At 42.4% G+C, this 23,570-nt stretch overlaps 1 protein-coding gene across 1 annotated transcript in view; it reads left to right on the forward strand.

Annotated features, from left to right (window-relative positions):
* The window catches only part of LOC124788661 (carbonic anhydrase-related protein 10-like), a 684,001-nt gene that overhangs the window by 52,989 nt on the left and 607,442 nt on the right, over positions 1–23,570 (forward strand). The window contains exon 3 of the mRNA XM_047255937.1: positions 20,043–20,179. Coding sequence (XP_047111893.1) covers positions 20,043–20,179 — 137 coding nt within the window. The remainder of the gene's footprint in view (positions 1–20,042; positions 20,180–23,570) is intronic.

The raw sequence follows: 23,570 nt of genomic DNA on the forward strand, positions 1-23,570 counted from the left end.
GCGGAACGATGGCTTGCGGCATTTACTGATCATCTGGCTTACATTTGTACCATATCACTCCCTAGGCAAAGTGTGTGGAGAAGCCGCGGGACATGGAAGCTCAATTCGTCACTTTTGGCGGACCTCGAATGTCGTCAGAGAGTCGAGGAGGTATGGGCCACATGTCAACGCCGTCTACCAACATATACCTCCGTGCTTCAATGGTGGCTCGAGTGTACTAAGCCGGCACTAAGAAGAGCTCTCATACAGTATGGTCGGGATAAGACGAGATGGCAAAGAGACACTCTTGATTATTATTACACCATGCTTCGTGAGCTGTCCTTCCAGGTGCCGTCTGCAGAACATCATGCGGAAGTTCATCGTGTCAAGGCACAAACCCTATCGATCACGCGACGACGACTGGGTGGCATCCCAATACGGGCAAGATGTCTTGACACCATCACTGGGGAACGTACCTCGATGCACCATGTGTCGCGGGAACATAAACGTTACCGCCGGGCATTGGTAACAGTGCTCCACGGTTTAGATGGCCGTCAACTGACAACACAACAGGACATTGCAAACGAATTTTTAGAGCATTTCCGCCACCTCTATGCCGGTACACCGACGGACCGTCTGGTAGGGGAAGAGATACTGCAACATCTGCAAACGACACTGACAGAGACGGATAAGGCAGCGCTTATGGAGCCACTCACAGAAGACGATATAAAGGTGGCACTCACAAAAGGAGCGGCCCATAAATCACCAGGGCCAGATGGGATTACGCTAGAATTTTATCGAGAATTCGTGGACATGATGATGCTACAGTTGGTGTCGATGTACAATGAGGCGATGCTTCCGGAAATGCGCCTACCGTCGGATTATGTGACGGGCTTTCTTCTTCCCATCCCGAAGATGGCGGGGAGTCGCAGTGTTAATCAATATCGGCCTCTCACTATGCTAAACACCGACTATAAAATCTTTGCACGACTACTAGCAAACACCGACTATAAAATCTTTGCACGACTGCTAGCGTCTCGTCTCAAGCTGGCGATATCCAGGACAATATCCCCTGATCAGGCTTGCGTAGGGGTGCGAAGCAACATCTCCTCGGCGTTAAGTGAATACCGTGACGTTATCGCCCTCGCGGAAACGTGTAAAATGTGAGCAGCGATGATATCTGTGGACTTCGATCGTGCGTTCGACAGGATAAACCATGACTTATTGGTGTCAGTCATGAGCCGAATGGCGATTCCTCCTGTTTTCATCTCCATCGTTATGAGGCTAATACGAGGGGCTACATCGAAGGTGATTGTAAACGGTCGGGAAGCGGGCTCGATTCCTATTAACAGCTCAGTCCGACAAGGGTGCCCACTCTCCATGATGCTGTTTGCGATGCCGCTTGAGCCACTGATGTGTGTTATGAGGCGCTCACTTACTGGGATAGCGCTTAATGAGAACTCTTTCGTTTGTCGCGCATATGCGGACGACCTGATCCTTTTTGTCAGATCAGGACATGAAGTGCGTCAGGCTGTTGAACATCTAGACTCTTACGGGACGGCGGCAGGCAGTGTCGTTAACATGACGAAATCTAAAATTATGCACATTGGACGGGGTCTGGAAGACGTACCGGGACCGTTTCAGACGGTGGAATCGCTGAGATGTCTGGGGATTACATTTACCAGTTCACTACGGCGGTCAGCGGCGGCGAGTTCTCGGCGGCTTCTGCAGAATGTTCGTCTGAAGATACGCAACGACTCACTGAGAGCCTTTGACATGATCCAACGTGTGGCATACACCAACGTTCACATAGCGTCACGACTGCCCCATTTAGCGCAGATCCTACCAATACCGAAGGGTATCGCAGACCGCCTCATGGCTGCCTTTGGTTACTATGTTAGTACTGGGATGTTATTTAAGATCAAATATGATACGTTAACGCTACAGTTCCGGAACGGTGGCCTCAAACCCACAAACGTGCGAAACAAAGCTCTGGCGCTTTACATGCGAGCGATGATACGAAATTGGCAACAAATAAAGCATACCATAACGTCAGCTCTGATAGAAGTACTTGTTCCGCCTTCGTACGAACCCCCTATTGCGGTGGGCAATATTTCGCCTTCTCTTGCACACATTGCCTCATTTCTTGTTGATTACAGTTATGTTCGTCTGAAAGTACCTTCGACGAGAATACCCACGACTCGGGAGATCTATAGATGCTTGATGGATCACTATGGCCGCAACATAATGGAATTCACATACCCGTCGATAACGTGGAACCACATTTGGTGTGCAGTGCGTACTCCATTACTATCAACAGCAGCGAGATCGATGTGGTATATTCTTATAAACCGTAAACTTGTGACCAGGAGTCGATTACATACAATTCATATGGTCGATTCTCCTCTTTGCACAAACTGTGGACTGTTAGCAACGGAAGAACATGGTTTAGTGTGTGGCGCAGCGAGGGACGTCTGGATGCTGACGCGTCGAATACTGGCGTTCCTTCGGCGCACTAACTACACAGAAATCACATCGGATGTACTTTTTCTACCGGACAAGACCTTTTTTCCGAAACAAAAGACGTATGCGGTCAATTGGATCGCTGGACATGCGACGAAATATTTGTATTCGTACGATATTAAGTCCGTGATGGATTATTGGATGTATTTACAAGAACAACACGAGCTCATACGGAGTCATACGAAATACGGGACTTACTTTTCCAGTTTTTTAGGAAGTGTTTTTCACAATCCGCCCGACAGCTGGGGTGTCCCAGAACTGGGAAGACTCCTGCAGCAGAACGACTAGAGACAGTACTGCGCGGTTCAATTATATTGGCCTATAGCACACTGAGAAGAAAACTGGCCCCTATCTTTTGGCGCCAGTTATGACTGAATTACGTTAACGTGAAAAAAAACGCACACACACAGCGATGGTAAACACCGAAACCGCCTTAGATAATGGTCCTTCGAATGGTCGACGCAGGAGAAATAACTACCGCCCACACTGGCAGAAATGGTCAAGATTATATGGCTTTCTGCCAGGTTTATGATGCGACACCGCGTGCTGCAGGGATTGTGATGCAGATGATAACTTCATTTTCACTCCCGCCCGTGACTAGGATTGTCATTTAATTTATTCCTGTAACAAAAAAAAAGAAAAAAAGAGGGCGGCCTTTGCGTTGATTTTATGGTTTCCAAATTGTTTTTGCTGTCTCGATACTTTTCTTATCCCTAGGACAGCACAATTGTACGAATAAAGATTGTTTGTTTACCCTGCCTTCCTGTTCCCAAAAAAAAAAAGTGGTCGCGTTGTTGGACCATAAAGCGGAGGAACCGCGTTTTTATTTTTATTTTATTTTATCAGAAAAAGAAATGAAAAAAAGGGGTAGCGTCTTTGAAGAAAAAAAAGAAAAAAAAGGTAGCGTCTAAAAAAAAATAGTGGTCAGCGCGATGGAATGTCAATCCTACGGACCCGGGTTCGATTCCCGGCTGGGTTGGGGATTTTTCTCTGCTCAGGTACTGGATGTTGTGCTGTCCTAATCATCATCATTTCATCACCATCGACGCGCAAGTCGCCGAAGTGGTGCCAAATCGAAACAATAGCACCCGGCGAACGGTCTGCCCGACGGGAGACCCTATTTCATACAACATTTACATTTTTTTTATTGTTACTGATTTGTATTCAGTAGAACTTCTTCATCACGAAGAGAGGCAAGAGATTCCTGTAATTACTGATAAGTGCGAAAGTTGTTTATGATTAACAGAAACATGGACCTTTTTTTTTTACAGAAATTGCGTTTTCTAAGCTGTTAGATAAATCTGTAATTCGTTATTACTTTTCCTACAACATCCCGCTGTTTCACGTTACAAATCAACAATTTCCGAATAAAACCTGAGTTAAGCAATGACAATTTCAAATTTTCCTCGAATACTGTTTACTTATTAAGTAACAGACTGGAGCGTAACTATACAAAATAAAATGTTCTGTAGGTAATGCGGCCCTTTACACATCCATACTCAGTTTCTAGAGCGTTCACTGCTTCCGATTTTTAGAGCAATCTAGTAAGACACTTATCGCTTACGCGATGCAAGGCGATGGGAATGAGGTAACGCCCGATACGTATGCAACACATCTAACGTACAAGTAACGTGGTTACGATCATAACTGATCACAGAGGATAATTACCATATTCTATGCTTCCTCAAGATAGTCTATGGTAGCTTACGGCAGTTTTACGACTGTGAACGTATCGCAGCATTATAAGGGCAGCCAACTGGCGGCCATGTAAACGAACGTCTCTTCTCTGCCATGGTCCACCTCAGAGAAGCTAACTAGACGTCAAGTGACTGTCTCCGCATGAGGCTAGGAGACGGGTGTTATCACGTTCGCCTAAACCCGCTGAAAATCTTCGTTTCTGCGTACTGTGATCAGAACGCAACGGTGGCGGTGGATCTAAACTACGTTATATTGGCGCGTATCAACTGCTGGGCCTCACAGGCGGTCTTGTACAAAAAAATGTGTGCAAGGGTTTACGCCCTCCCTACAAGAGCAACTGCTTCACCAAATCGATATATGTAGGTATAAATTGCGCGGGAACTAGTTAAAAGACTCTGGTATCCAGCTTTGACCTATAAGTTTTGTGGATCTTCTTCTCTCATGGAATCAGTACTGGTCGAAAACTGGGACGTCCGGTTGTGTTTTTATTTTGCATTAAGAACTTATGTTTGTAAACGGTGCCGTTCTCCAGTTTTTAATTATGAGCTGCTGTGGATGTCATTCTTCTCTGGAACAGACCCGATTTGCACCATGAGTCTTCATTTTTTTTTTATTCATGTAACGAATTTATCATTGTATTTCACACCAAGAGCTGTTGCAGGACGATTGATTCACGGACCCAGTTATACGGCTCCTTCTGTTTATAGCGATTTTACGACTATGACGAGTGGGGCCTGAAGATGGCCTCAATGTAATGCCGAAACTGGTAGCACATTAAATAAAATAAACTTCTACAAATCATAAGGCTGTTGGTAAATTATTGCATCAAGAAATGTTGTAACTAATGATGGATGTTTGGAGTTAGTCCTTTAGTGTTTTCATATTGCATTACGAAGAAGTGTCTCTACATCGAAATAGTTTTATTGTTTAACTATTGTAATTGCAGTTATGTTAATATTGCACTTTTGTAACTACTGTTGGCTGTATCGTCTTTGCTGCCAAAGAAAAAAATAAATAAATAAAATTGATTGTTGTACTATGGTGGGCACAAAATATGATTTTCAAAGGCGAAAGCCCACAAGTACTTCTATTTTCACCTAACGTTAATCTTTGCAGTTTTATGTTTACTTTTTTTATTTACCAAAATAGCTTACTGCGTTCTTAACGTTTTCCTCTTCATTCTAAGGTAATTTATTTTTATCCCATCGTTTACCGTTTGACGTTAAAAAATTCTGTCGGGCGCCTATCATCACTAAGTTACGAAAATAGAATGTTTTGTGTATCACAAAACGCTGATAACCACATATTTATATTTACGTCCATCTCTTTAGTCATCGAGGTATCTATCTGTCTCTTTAACATTATCCTCTCGAATTTCACGTAGTTCCTTTTGCATTCTATTGTCTATAGTTTTTCTAAAGGATTATACGTAACCGCATACATAACTAGATTTTATTTTATCTCAGCAAAGTTTTCGGATCATTCTTCACAACTCAGATACTGAAACCTGCAGTTTTTGATGCAGTGCGAGTGAGAAACAGCAACAAATGGATTATTTATTGATGATATAGATATTCAATCATGTGCTTATTCACTGTCAGCTACAATCTCCAGGATGAAATCGGGAACGAAATTCTGGAAGCTGGTAAACAGCTTCGGAAGGGTAATAAGCTCTTCAATAGAGTTCGTGGACCCGCAGCCGTAGCTGAAACCGAACGCACCTGCGGATTACAAATATCAGCGGCACTGTCGGAGCACACGGCGGCGTCGCACATATTTCCAATAATTGATGTGATACGTGTTTGCTAGAAATTCAATTGCTGGAACAAAATGCATTTTCGCGATGCATCTCTGTTTCCATGATTGCATTATCAGAGATAATGGGCAGATTACATGGTAGTTTAAAACGAATCACAGTGGTCGAATGAAGCACAAAGACAACATTACAAAGTATCCATCAGGCATTTATTGACATTTGATTTAACTTCGTATCATAACACAGTTCATTGCTTATGATTGGTATTTACCGTAAATTTTCGATTATCTCCCCTTTTGAAGGACGAAACTACAGCCGCTCGCCATTCGAGCGCGTAATGCGTCGCTGTTTGATTCACAGGGCCAAACGCTGGAAGTTCCCAGACGATTGCTAACGTAGTTTTGTAGCACAGTTATATGATTTACTTTCGGTATAACGTATATGAGAATACCAAGCTGGATTGGTAATTTACTTTGTAATTTACTTTGAACGTATTATGAAGTCTTGTTAGTTCTTCAGTACTTCAACGAATAGGTTACAGTTTACAGTCTGTCTGCTATGGTTCGGTCCGGGATTCGAGTCCCGGTACTTCCACGGATTTTTCCTTAGTGGGAGGACTGGAACAGGGTGCACTCAGCCTCGTGGTGCTAACAGGGGAGCTGCTTTAATGACAGGTAGCTACTCCACTATCAAGAAAGCCGACAGCGGTTAGGTGAGCCGCGTGCTAAGCCCGCATACTGCAACCAGTGACACTTTTGGCAGAGGATGACAATGCGGTCGGTCAGTCTCGACTGACCTATTAGGACCACAACACGGAGCTTAGCTGTGCGTTGCTAATTTGCTCCAGACCCCACTTTTTTCTCCATCTAAAACCACTTGTTAATTGTGTTTCATGTTTTCCTTATCAGTTACAACAAATCGCTGTCAATATTTATACTTTATGTCTCCTAGAATCATTGAAGGCACCACTTTCGCTTAAAGAGGACAATAAAAGTAGGTTCCTCGTGAAAGCGGTAGTAGCTAGGCCATGAAGTTGCCAGTGCTTCAGTGGCAGTAAGGAAATTCAACACATTCGTTCTACAGTACGTCAAGGAATATGTTACAGCTCGAAACATTCATAATTCTCTCTGGAGCTCACTTTCTGTTCTACATCGACATCTACAAACATATTCTGGAGCCAACGTATGGTGCTTGACGGAGTGAAACCTGAGCCACCACTAATTTCCTATCCTATTTCGATCGCAAATAGAGCTAGGGGTAAACGGCTGTCTATATGCCTCTTCACAATCCCTAATTTCTCTTATCTCTTCGTCGTGGTTCTTACCTGAAACGTACATTAGCGGCAGTAGAATCGTTATGGATTCAACCTCAAATTCCCTTTCTCTAACTTTTCTCTGTAGTGTTACTCAAAGAGAACGTCGCCTTTGCTCCTGGACCTACCATCTGAGTTTCCGAAGTACTTACATGTTAATAGAACCTAATGGTAACAAATCTAGCACCCTGCCTCTGAATTTCTTCGATGTCTTCCTCTAATTCGACCTGGTGCGGATTCCTTTACAGATGAACCGCACTTTCCAAAAATTCTTCCAATAAACCGATGTTGACTATTCGCCTTCCATACTACAATCCTAGCATGCTAGTTTAATTCCATACCGCTTTGCACCGTTGCGACACATATTTAATCAACGTGCCTACCTCAAGCATCGCTCTACTAATGTTATATCTGAATATTACGAGTTTCTTTTTCCCTCTCATCTGCATCAATTTACATTTTTCTACATTCAGAACTAGCTACCATTCATCACACCAAATATAAATTTTGTCTAAGTCATCTTGTATCCTTCTAGAACTCAAGGACACCTTCCCTTGCACCACAACAAACAGACGCAGTCGGCTAGTTATCCTGTCCACCAGATCATTTATGTTTACAGAAAGTAACAGTGGGCCTATCACACCTCCCTGGAGCGCTTCTGAGCATACCCTTGTCTGTATGAGCACTCTCCGTCTGGAATACTTACTGGGTTTTATTACTTAAGAAGCCGTCGACCCATTTACATATCTGGGAACCTATTGCGCATCCTCGTAACTTCGTTAAAAGTTTTCAGTGGGGCGCCGTGTGAAATGCTTTTCGGAAACTTAGGAAATTGGAGTCTGTCTGTTTGCTTCACCCATGGTTTTTACCATATGACGTGAGAAAATTGCAAGATGAGTTTCGCACGAGTAATGCTTTCAAAAATCGTGCTTGTACGTAGACACTAGGTTTTTCATCACAAGGAAATTTATTATATTCGAACTGGGAATATGTTCAACAATTCTGCACCACACCGATGTTAAGGATATTGGTCTGTAACCATGCGCGTCCGTTCCTTTACCCTTCTTACACACAGGAGTCACGTGCGCTTTTTTCCATTAACTTTGGTCTTCGCGCAGGGTAAGACCATCGCGATAAATGTTACCTAGTACAAACAAACTCACTCCGAATAGGCCTTGAGGGCCCAACAGTACCAACCGGCCGCCACGTCATCCTCCCCTTAGGCGTCACCGGATGCGGATACGGAGAGGCATATGGTCAACACACTTCTCCCCCTGTCGTTGTTCAGTTTTCGTGACCTGTGCCGCTACGTCTCAATCAAGTATTTCCTCAATTGGCCTCACAAGGGCTGAGACCACTCCGCTTGCCAACAGCACTGACCTGGACGGTGACCCATCCAACTGCTAGCCAAGCCCGACAGTGCTTAACTTCGGTGATGTGACGCGAACCGGTGTTACCATTGCAGCAAGGCCGCAGGCTAATGCTGTAGAACACCCTTTGATAAAGCGAAGTGGGATTCCATCTGGGTCTGGTGAGTAATTTGCTTCAGTTCATTAGTAATTGAATTCATGTTTTCCTTTTCTTCTTCTACATCTCCTCCTTCTCTTTCTCCTCCTCCTCCTCCTCCTCCTCCTCCTTGGCACTCTTGCCATTTACTACGGGGTCCGATTTTCAGTATTTTACGAACATTATTTTCCTACTTGCATTTTGTCTGGATACTCTTCCTAACGCCACAGTTGTCAAGGTAAAATAAGCGAGAAAAGTCTTGTGTAGCATCTGTTAGTGATTCTGTGTGATATCAATTTTAACTGTTTGTGTACCGTGTTTTATGAGGCGGACTGTGAGAAACAGCCCAGGATTTGCCTAAACGAGGGAGGGAGACAGCCTAAAAGTGACACTCATGCTTGCCGATGCACCGGCCCACGGTCGTTAGGACTCGCTCCAGCTCAACTTTATCTCGTACCGCTCAGAGTACAGAGCACTGGGCTTTACGCTGCACGAACAAGACATGTTTTGTTTCTCACAATGAGAGGTCCCCAATGCTGCAATCGACTTTCTGCAACCACCTATATGGTGGTGTAGGTTAAGAGCTCAGGTACCACACACTCAAGTCATTGACCCTGGGGGCCCTTGTTTACGACTAAAAGCCGAAAACAATTTAGCCTGTTCCTCTATTGCATTAAATTAGCCGTCGATTCTCGACTGCCATGGCAGCGTAGTGCGTAGCGATCAGTAGCGTAACAGAGTGGGAAACCGAGGGTGGCGGGTTTGAATCCAATCACGCTTCTATACTTTCTCCTTTCATCCTACATTTTATCTTTCTTCAGTTATTTGCTTCAAATATAATGTCTTTAAATTTTCTAAACCTTTGCCAAGTCATTTTAACCATCTAACTAACTTTTTTAGTTATTCTCATTTCTCCATTGCGCTCAAAATCATTGGTGGATTTACAGGTTGTTTATGGTGGACGAGAAAATCCGAAAATTAACATATAGTTGTACAGAAAGGCTTATCTCCTCATACAAACCCTCTTCTTCATCCTCGCTGTTTAAAATCAGGCCATTTCCTGAACGCTAGTGCATCAGAATTTATATTATCAGGAGGGTTTCCAGAAATGACAGATCTGTCCTCGTAAATAGACAATCTATAGCGTAACGCATTCGTGAATGTTGATGAATTTGCGTTGTCGGACATTTTAAAAGCGGCGCACTCATAAAACAAATGTAAGAGGAAAACGCAAGAAATAAACCAAAAGAACTCATTTGTAACTGGTAAGCGCAGATCTACTAATGATTTTGAGCCCAGTGGATAAATGAGAACAAATAAGAAAGTCCATACGATGGTTAAAATGACGTGGCAGAGGATTAGAAAACTTAAAAACATTATATTCAAGGCTACCTGGGTTCTTAACGCAGAACACCACATCGGTGGTTGCAAAAAGTCGATTGCACCACTGGGGACTACTCCTTGTCAATGATTCGTTATCTCCATGGTTACTCACATTTTTCTGAACTGTCTCGTAGAATCGGTAGAGAAATCAGTCGCACCTAAGAAGCCAATAAAAGTAGGTTGGTCTTGGGAAACATGAATCCCCCAGAGCGGCAGTTATGTACGTGAAAATAACAAAAATCATGACAAAATTTAAACACGAAGAATGTGGACAGGCGAGAAACATGAGATACAAGAGTGAAAAGAGCAACTGTAAACGCTACCATCAACATTCATGAAGTAGACGTTTCCTAAAACTAGGTGGTTATTTACTAATTGTCGTTATATATCACTAATATGCAAAAAGAGAGCCACAAATATCTTACAATTTTGAAAATATGCTTGCTTTCATGAAGAACATTGCAAAATACTAAGTGAACTTCTTCGTGTTTTACGACTCACAAGATGTTTGCTATATTTACGTTATTTCTCTGAACGAAGTAATTGCTCCACAACAATCCTAGTAAAAGTTGCTCTAATATAAACATGGGGATTATGAAGTTTGATATTTGTTACCAAATTTTTTTCAATGAATCTATAGTATGATGCAAAGATTTTGTAACTAGCCGAAATGATGTAGGAGACACATATGTATGAAGATGTAAAGGTTTTCCAGAAAGAGATTCTTGTTAAGGGACATAAATAATGTAGGCATAGTGGCACACATACAACGCTGAGCTAAAATTTTCCAGACTGGAGTGATGTACCAGTCACCTTTCTAGGACTGACACGTTTATCATTATCTAAAGGAGATCAGCAGTTGGAGTTAGAATATTTAGTGTTAACTTCAGTTTGGGAGGGAAACCCGGCGGAATTGCTCAATCATGATATGTGGACCGCTGTGGAAATGGGTTTACTAGAGAATGAGTAATGTACAGTACTGGAATGTCATGCAGGATGAATTTTGATTATTCAAGTAAAATATAAGTACTTCCTCAAGAATTACCATCCATTCGCTTTGCATCTTCCCTCTGAATTTAATACTCTCTTATCTCTTTTAAAGCTTTGCAATGTCTGCCTTTTAGATAGGTTTAGAAAACGTATAATGTAGGAAATTACAAAGGCAGAAAAAGTTAGTACACTAATAACATCGCTTACGCATCAGAATCATGTAACTTGGGATGCATAAACTAGAAATAATTACTTTTAAATGCATGAGGGCTATACGAAAAGAAAGTCCGATCGGGCGTGAAATAGTAAAACTCCGATGAAGCTTTACACAGATTTGTTGGGCAGTGTGTGTAACAGGCCATCGACCACGTCAAGTCACACTTTTAAGTTCTGAGCGCAGAGTAAGCACCCTATAAAGTAGTGTCTTCACCTAGGTACGCGTGCACGCTGAGAGATTTCGCTTGATGTCATGCAGCCCACATAAGATAACTATCATGCGTTTGCACTGTCATGACAATTATTCGTCGCCCTCTGCAGGGGCAATGAAAATGCTACTGCACCAGTTTTGGTGGGAGGTATTTGACAACCCACATTACAGCCCGTAATTGGTTCTCCTCAGCTTCAGCTCTGCTGACATGAACTGCTGGCTATGAAGAAAACGTTTTGGAACAGACAAAGAGCTGTGGGTCAGCGTAGAGAATTGGCAGAAATCGCAGGCAGATGCCTTCTATAACTATCGTATTGGAGAGTTGGTAGAACACAACGACAAATGTCTCAGTCGGAGCGGCGACTATGTAGAGAAGTAGCTGGAAGCTGTAGCAAACTGTTGCAAATAAAATATTTTTGATTTTAACAGATGTTTCTATTTCGCGACCGATTGGACCTTGCTTCCCGAATAGCCCTCGTAATCCCATTGGATCGGCTAACTGTTTTCTTCTAGTAGACAATACTTCTATCTTTGTTAGACATTTACGTACGTTGGTAAACGGTGTTTCTTTTTAAAATGACCTCCAGACGTCATCTACACAACCAAAGTTTAATAAATGAAAAATGGGAATTGTGTATTACAGATACGACATTATAATGTTGAACCCAAAATCGCCTCATACACAGGCGAGCTTAGTGGTCTAATGTTAAGGTTCGAGCCTTGAGACCGGAAGGTCGCAGCACCGAACCACGGCCAAACATCGTAATTCTTCCGTCTGCCTTTGCAATACTTATCCTCTCAGTGACGTGAAGATAAGCCAGGAAAGACACGTGGTTCGGGTTCCACGTCAAACTCTAGGTCCCCTTCGACGATAGGATAGCTGTGGTTGGGTAAGGGCGTGAAAGTTATCGAAGTGGCGTCCAGTTGAAATAATTGGCTAACAGACGGCTGAACATTCCTCTTGAGGGACTGTCAGCCACCAGTCATGCCATTCGTATATACTTCACCATTACACACATACACACACACACACACACACACACACACACACACACACACACTCACACACACACACTACAAGCGTGCGCGGTACAGTATACCCACTAGCATCGTCTGAAATTTATCCAGGGTTGGGGGTTGGGCGACGGGGTTGGACGAGACACTATAACTTAAATTTTATATATGAAGGACTTGGTCAGTTTCGAGATTTGTGATGGAAAAAGAACTAAATTTTATAGGTGACACATAAACCTTACTAAAACCCAGAGAGTAAAAACTCCGTATGGCAAATTTCGAAGGACGAGGGAGGAGGTTAAAAGTCCCCCCCCCCCCTCTTCATTATGAATACAGAATTTAAACGGAATCAGATAAAGTTGACGATTCAGGCAGGTCAGGACCACGTTAAGATCTCTATTATATCTCTTTACATCCATCATTCCCCGAAACTCTTTCATTTTCTCAAAATGAGCTCTTTTCCTCTCATCTGACCGTTTGACCCCAGTTCTTTCTCTCTACGTTTCGTCTTCCTAAAAAACCCTTATATTTCTTGACTGCCAATCTGAATTTGACTCTGTTGAATGAGGCCTCCTACTCAATCTACATTTCTTGAAGTCGTGTTTGGTTTTACCATGTTATCTGTTTGCATGTTTTGGAAGAACATGTGGATCTCCTTTGTTAATCTGTCTTCTTTCATTCCCTCTAGATATCCACAGAGCATATCACGTATTTTCGTAATCCAATCAGTTATTTTAAGGCAGAATGTATACATAGGGTGAGCACAAAGTCTTGCCCTGATTATAACAATTTATTACAGAATAATCGTTTGACATAATAATACTAGTAACACTAACCTATGTAATGGCATCAAATTGTAAATTATTATGTCAAACGGTTATTCTTTAGTAAATTGTTATAATCAGGGCAAGACTTCGTGCTCACCCTGAATATCCTTCTTTGGTTTCATAAGCAAAATACCATCTTTATTCGTGATTGAACCTAATTTTATTCGAAAGATATTCGTCTCCGTGTTTTACAGATCGTCTAATGCCATTTTGCATTTGTGACCAGTAGAGGATTTCTGGTTTTACAACGGTATTACGATGCCTTAATTTAACATCTGAAGAAAAAGATATTTATAGTACAGATTTCTCAGGTTCTACTATGCTCTTTTCCTGTATATATTTCTTTTTCTTAGAACTTCGTCAGATCATTCCTCTGAGGTTCAGATCCTTTAAGAATGAAAAATATCAAGAAGTGCCATTGCGCGAGGTCTGCTTGTAAGTTATCCTATTAGGCTCGTAAACAGAATTGTATCAGATCTGTAGTAGGAACTGAACTGAATCTGAGATTCGAAAAGAATCGCCCACCGCTGTTATACTCTTTTCATGGCGGGAGACATCCTGATTAATATTCTAAGGAAGAAAAGCGGTTCAGTATCGATTCATTAAGTTTTAATGCAAAATGCTACATTCGCTGGCAATGAATTATTCCACACAGTTTCAAGAAAAATACTTGAATTTTTAGTATACGTTGTACCTGCGGCAAGAGGGAGAAACAGCTTGCTGAGAGTTCAGCGTAAATGGGAAACGGAGTACTCGGTATTATCCCTGTTTGCGGAGAATGTTAAAAAATGCCTGACAACAGAAAGGTGTCTCTAGATTACTAACAACAATGAAGAAAATATTTTATTGGCCAAAATAGACGAATTCCACACACAAACACACAAATAAAGGTAAAAAGAACTCATTGTAGATGCGGCGCACTTTTCTGAATTGAGTGAACAGATTTAAAACCTTTGAGCGTATTAGACTTTACTGGCCTATGGATTGCTCTTGCAACTTTGGGTACGTTTGAAACAACGTCACCGAACCTGTCGTATGATAGAACTGTATGAGTTGCTGCACAAAAAAATAATAAATAAATAAGTAAATAAATAAATAAAAAGAAAAAGAAAATAAAAAAGTGCAACATCTCAGGTTAAAACCTAAATTTTGCAAAACCATATTGTTGTAACTAGACCTATTCAATATCTATTTATCATTCTGATGAGACAACATTCATACAACAAGAGGCATTTTGTACGTGTAAGAGCGCAATACATACCAGGCCAATAGTCCATTGAAATTTCCCGGTTCTGCCCCACATAGATCTTGTTCCCCTTCTTTCGTTATGGTCTCTACCCGCTGTTTTCCCCCATTCCTGTTCAAGGCTACTAGGGGTTTTAGGGGGGACAGTAGAGAAACTTTTGTGAAGGAATCCGTGTCCAGAAATGTAGCGTTTCGAAGTAAAATATGTTTCAAGATCACATCTCTTTCAGATCTCACACTCATTCCATCCATATATTCGTCCAGCCCACACACCCAGTAATTTTTATCTTTCTCAGTCAAGTTTGTCCTGCCCTCATAGTGTGACACAGCTCTCCCCTGGGTCATCGCTCCCGTTTCTCGCCACCCCTCTGACGGCCTTGTATTTACCTCAGTATTTCTCCTTTCCTCTTTCTCTAGTTAATCTTCACTACAGCCGCCTAGTGTTATCGTCTCAGCAGTATGCGATTTGCAGGGGGGGATGGGGGGGATTTCCCCCCCCCCCCCCCCCCCCCCCCCACTGCAGCAGACCATCCCCTCCTCTGGTTTTAGTTTATGCATCCAAACCTGGGATGTTTATTTCCCACGCACTGGAGTAAAACTTTACATATAATTTGAATTTGTGAAGCCGAACACTGAAAGTTTTTAGTAAGTCTTACTATTAATACTATTAATATGTTTCAGTTTTCTAACATCAGAATAAGTACAGCTTTTCACAAATGTGACTCTCCTTTTTGAATTCCTCTCGTATACCTACCTGTATGTACATGATTTTGTAAATAAGCTTTACCTATAATGTACTTTTAAAGATATAACAGGGGATGGCTTTTCTGATAGTGCATACGCGTGAATAGTGAGTTTCGGCATTAACATCTATTTATAAATAGCTGTTTAACCATGCGTAATTCCACGGTCCAAGCTAGTAACATATATAATTCTACTAGCCCCCTAAGACATCCCCCCCCCCCCCCCCCCCTGGTAAAAGCACAAATCGCACCCTGCGCCTCAGTAACATACAGTATTGCATTCATAACCGTTGTCCTGTCGTGTGTGATTATTGTATTTTTGTTTTTATTGCTTATAGATGCAGTTTCACTATTCCTATTCAAGGCTTCTAGGGGTTTTATGGGGGGGGGGGGTGACAATAGAGAAACTTTTGAGAAGGTATCCCTGTCCAGACATTTAGCGTTTCGAAGTGAAATATGTTTGAAGATCACATCTATTTCAGATCTCTCGCTTCACATTCCGCACACAGCGGAAACAATGAACTTTGAACCGCGCGCTCTACAAGAGCCCATAGCATTGGCAATGCTTCGGGTACTCGTCGTCGGGTTCTCTTCTACGTAGGAGGAATTTACTTTTCAAAGTAGAGAGTCCGTGGAGTGTCAGAGTCAACCGTGCAAGTTGTGAAAATGTCAGTTTAACCACAGTCGTTAGCGCAGTGCTACTTAAACTTCAAACGAATCATCTCTTTCCATTCGGAGTATTTTCAGTCTGTGTTCAAGTTTAGCCAACAGCTCTCTCGTACCTTTGGCTAGTCGCTTACATTCAATCTTTTATTTCGACCTCGCACTCGCACAGCGTTTGTCGCTTGTACGTCGTGTTTCGCCCATACGACTGTTGCTATTCTCGACACTCGCCCGTCCTTCGATGCCTGTCTCGTTTGAGAGCTACTGACTGAGTCGAGGTGTTCCTACTATATTGTTAAAGGCACAGTAAATGGATGAGCCTGTGTGCACGCGACAAGTGTATGGATCCTTAAACCTGGGTTAACTTCTATTGGACTTACGGTTTTAAATTTTAACTTGACAGACGGTAATGGAACCAGTAATATTTTTACAAATGCGCGTGACAGAACTAGGAAAATTTAACGAAAAGCTGGCCTCCTACATTTTGTGTTCGTGAATCTTCTGACAAACACAACACAGGAGTTAGATTCAGAGGAGCTGCATAGAAAGAGGCTGAAATCAAGACAGATATAAAACGGGGAGATGGGCTGTGACCAGTTTTGTTCATCGTGCACAGTATGAAGTGATCGGAAAGTGATGAGCAGTTAACGACGAAATGGTTTTGTCATGTAGGGTGCCTAGCCTTCTCAAAGGTCCAAACAAAAAACCCAAGAACGTAAGCAAGGTAGCCACAACGCTGGCACTGACGACTGCCTATAACAAAGCGAATCACACTGGCGAACCGAGCGAGGTGGCGCAGTGGTTAGACACTGGACTCGCATTCGGGAGGACGACGGTTCAATCCCGCGTCCGGCCATCCTGATTTAGGTTTTCTGTGATTTCCCTAAATCGCTCCAGGCAAATACGGGGATGGTCCCTTTGAGAGGGCACGGCCGACCTCCTTCCCCATCCTTCCCTAATCCGATGAGACCGATGACCTCGCTGTCTGGTCTCCTTTCCCAAACAACCCAACCCAACCCAACACACTGGCGATTGGCAAACACGAGAAGGCACTGCGAAAAATATGTACAAATACAAGTGCCATCGAGAAACAGGGTCAGTGAGGTGATAATAGAAAGGTTGAAAAATACAGGGTGATTCAAAAAGAATACCACAACTTTAAAAATGTGTATTTAATGAAAGAAACATAATATAACCTTCAGTTATACATCATTACAAAGAGTATTTAAAAAGGTTTTTTTCACTCAAAAACAAGTTCAGAGATGTTCAATATGGCCCCCTCCAGACACTCGAGCAATATCAACCCGACACTCCAACTCGTTCCACACTCTCTGTAGCATATCAGGCGTAACAGTTTGGATAGCTGCTGTTATTTCTCATTTCAAATCATCAATGGTGGCTGGGAGAGGTGGCCGAAACACCATATCCTTAACATACCCCCATAAGAAAAAATCTCAGGGGGTAAGATCAGGGCTTCTTGGAGGCCAGTGATGAAGTGCTACATTTTCATCACTCGTTCTCGGCCGTCCAGAACTTTTCCCTTTGCACAAACACCCATTCTCTGTAAACTGTTTATACCAACGTTTAATACACCACCTAACAGGAGGTTTAACACCATACTTCGTTCGAAATGCACGCTGAACAACTGTCGTCGATTCACTTCTGCCGTACTCAATAACACAAAAAGCTTTCTGTTGAGCGGTCGCCATCTTAGCATCAACTGACGCTGACGCCTAGTCAACAGCGCCTCAAGCGAACAAATGTACAACTAAATGAAACTTTATAGCTCCCTTAATTTGCCGACAAATAGTGCTTAGCTCTGCCTTTTGTCGTTGCAGAGTTTTAAATTCCTAAAGTTGTGGTATTCTTTTTGAATCACCCTGTATATATCTAAAGGATGTTTCATTTGGCTACTGTAGCCTTGGGGTTACTGAAGGACGTAGTAGATAAAATTTTAACGAGGAAATCTACCATTTCGATACGAATTACAGTTTTCTGTAAAACGCTGCGGTAGGACTGAATGACAAAGGATTCTTTTACACTGAAGAGCCAAGGAAAAACTACTACACCTGCTTAATATTGTGTAGGACCCCCGCAAGCAAGCAGAAGTGCCGCAACACGACGTGTCATGCACTCGAGTAATGTCTGAAGTAGTCTTGGAGCTAAGTGACACCATGAATCCTGTAGGGCTGTCCACAAATCAGTACGCCTACGAGGGGATGGAGATCTCTCCTTAACATCACGTTGCAAGCCATCCCAGATATGCTCAATAATATTTATGCCTGGGGAGTTTTGTGGGCAGCGGAAGTGTTTAACCTCAGAATATTCCTGGAAGCACTTTGTAGCAATTCTGGACGTGTGGTACGCCGCATTGTCCTGCTACAATTGCCCAAGTCCGTCGGAATGCACAATGGACTTGAATGGATAAAGGTGACCAGACAGGATGCTTACGTACGTGTCACCTGTCAGAGTCGTATCTAGAGGTATCAGGGGTCCCGTATCACTCCAACTGCACACTCCACACCGTTACTGAGCCTCCACCGGCTTGAGCAGTCCCCTGCTGACATGCTGGGTCCATGGATTCATTAGGTTGTCTCCATACTGGTGTATGTCCATCCGCTGGATACAATTCGAAAAGAGACTCGTCCAACCAGGCATTATGTTTCCAGTCATCAACAGTCGAATGTCGGTGTTGACTGTCCCAGGAGAGGCGTAAGGCTTTGTGTCGTGCAGTCATCAAGGGTATACGAGTGGGACTTCGGCTCCAGAAGCCCATATCGATGATGTTTCGTTGAATAGTTCGCACGGTAACACTTGTTGATGACCCAGCACTGAAATCTGCAGCAATTTCCGGAAGGGGTGTACTTCCGTGACGTTGAACATTTCTCTTCAGTCGTCGTTGATCCCGTTTTGCAGGATCTTTTTCAGGCAGCAGCGATGTCAGAGATCTGATGTTTTACCGGATTCCTGATATTCACGGTACACTCGTGAAATGGTCGTACGGGAAAATTCCCACTTCAACGCTACATCGGAGATGGTGTGTCCCATTGCTTGAGCGCCGACTATAACATCACGTTCAGACTCACTTAAATCTTGATAACCTGCCATTGTAGCAGCAGTAACCGATCGAACAAGTGCACCAGACACTTGTCTTATATATGCATTGCCGAGCGCAGCGCCGTATTCTGCCTGCTTACGTATCTCTGTATTTGAATTAGCATGCCTATACCAGTTTCTTTGACGCTTCAGCGTACGTCTCGCTTGGTCAGGCTGCCTGAAGTGCTCAGGAGATTCATATACACACCTAACTCCACTCTCCTGGAGGAACTACAGTTTATTCTGTTTACAGATTTCTCCAGAGGATATAACAGAAACATACTGGGCGAGGATCAAAAGGTAACATTGTAGACACTCCGTCGCTCAGTAAGAATTCTGGTTTGCAGTCACAATTTCTCGACGAAAGATTCTGATTTAGGTAATGCTGAAAATTAATTAAAAATATACCGAAAACTGTCACATGAGTCTGAAATGCGACATTCGGAAGGATTATGTAAAATGGATTTAAGCACAGGCTCTAGTTTCGTTAAAAGCCACATAAAATAACGACCAAAATCTTTGTAATCGAGCAACAGTTTTCCGTGGAGAAAGGTTTTAAGGAAACTAAGCTCGGCAATAGCTAACTGCAGCCTGTGATTTCACTTCTATGAACATCAAAACATCCAACACGAGACAGCTGCTGAAGATATAGTTTTGATGACTGGTAAAAGTCGAAATAGAATACGGCTACCAGTTTGTAAACATTATGGTAGTCACTGATCATAGCCCTTTTTATTTTGACATCCATGTTTCTCACTTCTCCAAGCAATACAGCTAGTCAGCAATACTTCGATAAACTTGAGACTTCTTATATACGGTAAATCTGATTATTTGGACCAAGGGAAATCAAGGTTATAAGCAAGACTATCTTTGTTTGCAGGTCCAGCGTTCTGGGGTCTAATCAACCCTGAGTGGAGCCTCTGCAACAAGGGCCGGCGCCAGTCGCCCATCAACCTGGAGCCTAACAAACTGCTCTTCGACCCAAACCTGCGCGTGCTGCACATCGATAAGCACAGGGTGAGTTACGACAAATTTCCCTTGGTAATGGAGCTAGGATCTGCTCAATCTGTGTGAAATAATCAAAGTGGGCTGAAAGAAATATGACCAAAGCAGAAATTCCTACCTACTGACAGAAGTTTTCAGCACGAATAGGCTGTTGTTGATACCAGTGTAACTTAGGTTTAAGGATATCCCATATGCATCATCAGGTTGCTTCCCTAACAGCTATCCATTGTCTGCTGCAGAGATTTTTCCGTATTTTGTTAATTTTTTCACTATTTCCACTCACCTCTTTTTTCCACATTCATTCAGAGGGCACTTCTTCGATGATTGTCATCATCGGTATGCCGTTCTGAGTGGTATTCGGGTCTCACCTCTTGATAATTTCCTTTTATCTTGAGTGGTCATAACAGTAACTAATAAAGACATATCCGGTGTATACGTTTTCTGAATTTTGGTAGCGTTGAGCATAAACGTGAAATAAGTAAGGACACTTATCTTAGGGCAGGCCAACTACCACGAATACTTCTCATGGAACTGGAGTTAACTAAACCAAATGAAATATTCTGCTGGGCATGAAACCTGCAACACCGGGGAGGATAGCAAATAAAGAAAATTTACTTATTGTGAACGTACATTATAGTAAAAAGACTATATATGATCTAATTTTTAGGTGAATTGGAGCTGCGCGTCGTTCGAAATTTAGTATCGAAAACTGTCATGGTTTGGCAGCAATAACGCTTCTAATTAGGCTGGGCATCAACTCGAAATGATCTTGGGTATATAATTCTATACTTCTCCCAAAAACCAGTATGTAAGTGAATTTAACCTAGTCACAATTAATAGTGAGAGAGACACACCATTGAAACCCAGTGCTGAATTTAATGAACGCAACGGATTTGCTAATCTTATAAATTATTTTCTTCCTAGCGGCGAATCTTAAGATGGGAGATTGGCATAATAGTTACCATTAAAAAGGATTAAATGTGATTATAGACTCAAGATTTAAATGCGCTCCATGGTTTAGTACAAAAATATTTTGCAATCGCAAGGCATTCAAAACAATTACGAAATTATCAACGTTTCAGTGACATACTTTCCGATGAGACCTGCAAAATTAAGACTGTCAGTTGGCAAAGTTACTAAATGGAGTGGAGTTCCATAATAATGTCTCATGTGATTATGTGAAATGCATTGCAGCTTGACTTTATGACGATTTCAGTGACTGTTTGTCTTCATCAAGACCCTAAGAATCCCAAAGATCTGATGATACACTGACGAGCATGAGGCAGTGAAAACTATCATCAATTTGAATGACAGACTCATGCTGGTTCTATTATGCTGAAGCCGTAAGCGACGCTCAACATAATCTTCGATGCAACACGAGCAGAATGTAGCCACCACTTCTAGCTGCCATGAAGTTCGATGCTCTGCAATTGCTGACTGCAGTCTGTGATTTCACTTCTGTGAACATCAAAACATCGAGCACGAGACTACAACTGAAGACACAGTTGTCGTTGTTTAGCGATGACTGGTAAAAGCCGAAACTGCGTACAGCTACAAATTTATGAATATAAATGCGGACGTTGCGGCTACAAACGTTAATGTGATAATCACTGTTCATTGTCCATTTTTATGTAGCCTTCCATGTTTCTCACTCCTCTGAGCAACACAGCTCGTCAGCTGAGGACTTGAATATTGGACTCCAGATGGCTTCTGTAGTTGAGAGTGCAGCGCGGAGAGCGCCAATCTCTTCACCTCCAAGCCCCTCTACGAAGTTTCTCCTTTTCCAGTCTGTTAAAAGCTACATTCTCACTCCTTCATGACAACAAAACGCGAGCATAAAACCCCTAAAAAATTACTAAAGCTCACTAACAGCATAATTGTTTAACTGAATAGTGCACCAAGAAATGGCGAAACATCAACAAGCCAATAAGCTGAATTTCTCCTCTCTCCTTTTCAAAAACTTCCTGCAAAGTGTTATGTTCTCCTAGCATCGCTTCTATCGCACCAATCAGCGTTCTCACAACCACCAGATAGCCTCACGTTACTCGTCAGCTGAAATATTGAAAAAAGCTGTCCATAAGGCTAGTCACCGACTCTGCTGCAGCTTTTGAACCTTTAATAGGTCAAAGCTGTTACGCCACGATTTTGGAAAGCCATGAGATATTTATCTGCTGATGCTCTTCTCTTAACACGATCCTTGCACCAGCTACCCACTGACAGACATCCAAAGTGGACATAATGTGTAGGACAATCAAACAATTTAAAATCAAAGAAGGTGAAACAGTCTATAGTAAACTGAGTGAAAGTCCAAATCGGCAACGGCCTTTTATTGTACTTTTCCCTGTATGACGACCGGTTATCCACATTGGAGCCATGCTAAAACATGCAGAATAGACCTTGCGCCAGCACACCACCCGGCTAAGCGACTTTCTCCTCGACAAGGCGAGACCGTTGCACCTGTTGCTCTCTTCCCCTATAGTTCTGCAAAAGCCTGCTTGCTCTGGGCTCCTTATGGATCATTTCATTGGGCATCACTACAAGTCACTTTATAACACCACCATATTATAGAATTAGCAATACAATGAAGACGTTACTCCTGTGAAAGGATTTTAATTTTGACCATGACTATGTATTATGACTAACATATTCGACCGTTTCTCCAAAGATTACTACTGAAAGGAAGCAATAGCAGAACAGATTCAAGTAAGATACTATATAAAATAAACAAAAATTGTATAAAGGAAATAGGTCACCAGCCTGGTAAGACAATGCTGCACTAAGTACTAGCACAAAGAAAGTGTACTATTGATAACTACTTTACTTGATACTGAAATACTATTTTTGCTGATGGGAAACGAGACAGTACATCTACATCTACATAGATACTCCCAAGCCATCGTAAGGTGCCTGGCGGAGGGTATCCTGTACCACTACTTATTTCCCCCACTGTTCCACTTGCAAATAGAGCGAGGGGAAAACGATTGTCAGTACGCCAACGTATGAGCACTAATCTCTCGCATCTTATCTTAGAGGTACTTACTTAAAATGTTCATTGGCGGCAGTAGAATCGTTCCGCAGTCAGCTTCAAACGCCGGTTCCTTAAATTTTCTCAATAGTGCTTCTCGGAAAGAACTTAGCCTTCACTTCAGGAATTCCCATTTGAGTTCCCGAAGCATCTGGGTAACACTCATGTTTTGTTGGAACATACTGGTAACAGATCTAGCAGCCCGCCTCTGAATTGCTTCAACGACTTCCTTCAATCCAGATCCCAAACACTTGAGCAGTACTCAAGAACAGGTCACACTAGCGTCCTATATGTGGTCTCCTTTACAGGTGAGCCATACTTTCCTAAAATTCTCCCAATAAGCCCAAGTCCATCATTCGCCTTCCATGCCACAGTTCT

Source organism: Schistocerca piceifrons, chromosome 3 (assembly GCF_021461385.2).
Source record: "Schistocerca piceifrons isolate TAMUIC-IGC-003096 chromosome 3, iqSchPice1.1, whole genome shotgun sequence".
Classification (NCBI taxonomy): domain Eukaryota; kingdom Metazoa; phylum Arthropoda; class Insecta; order Orthoptera; family Acrididae; genus Schistocerca; species Schistocerca piceifrons.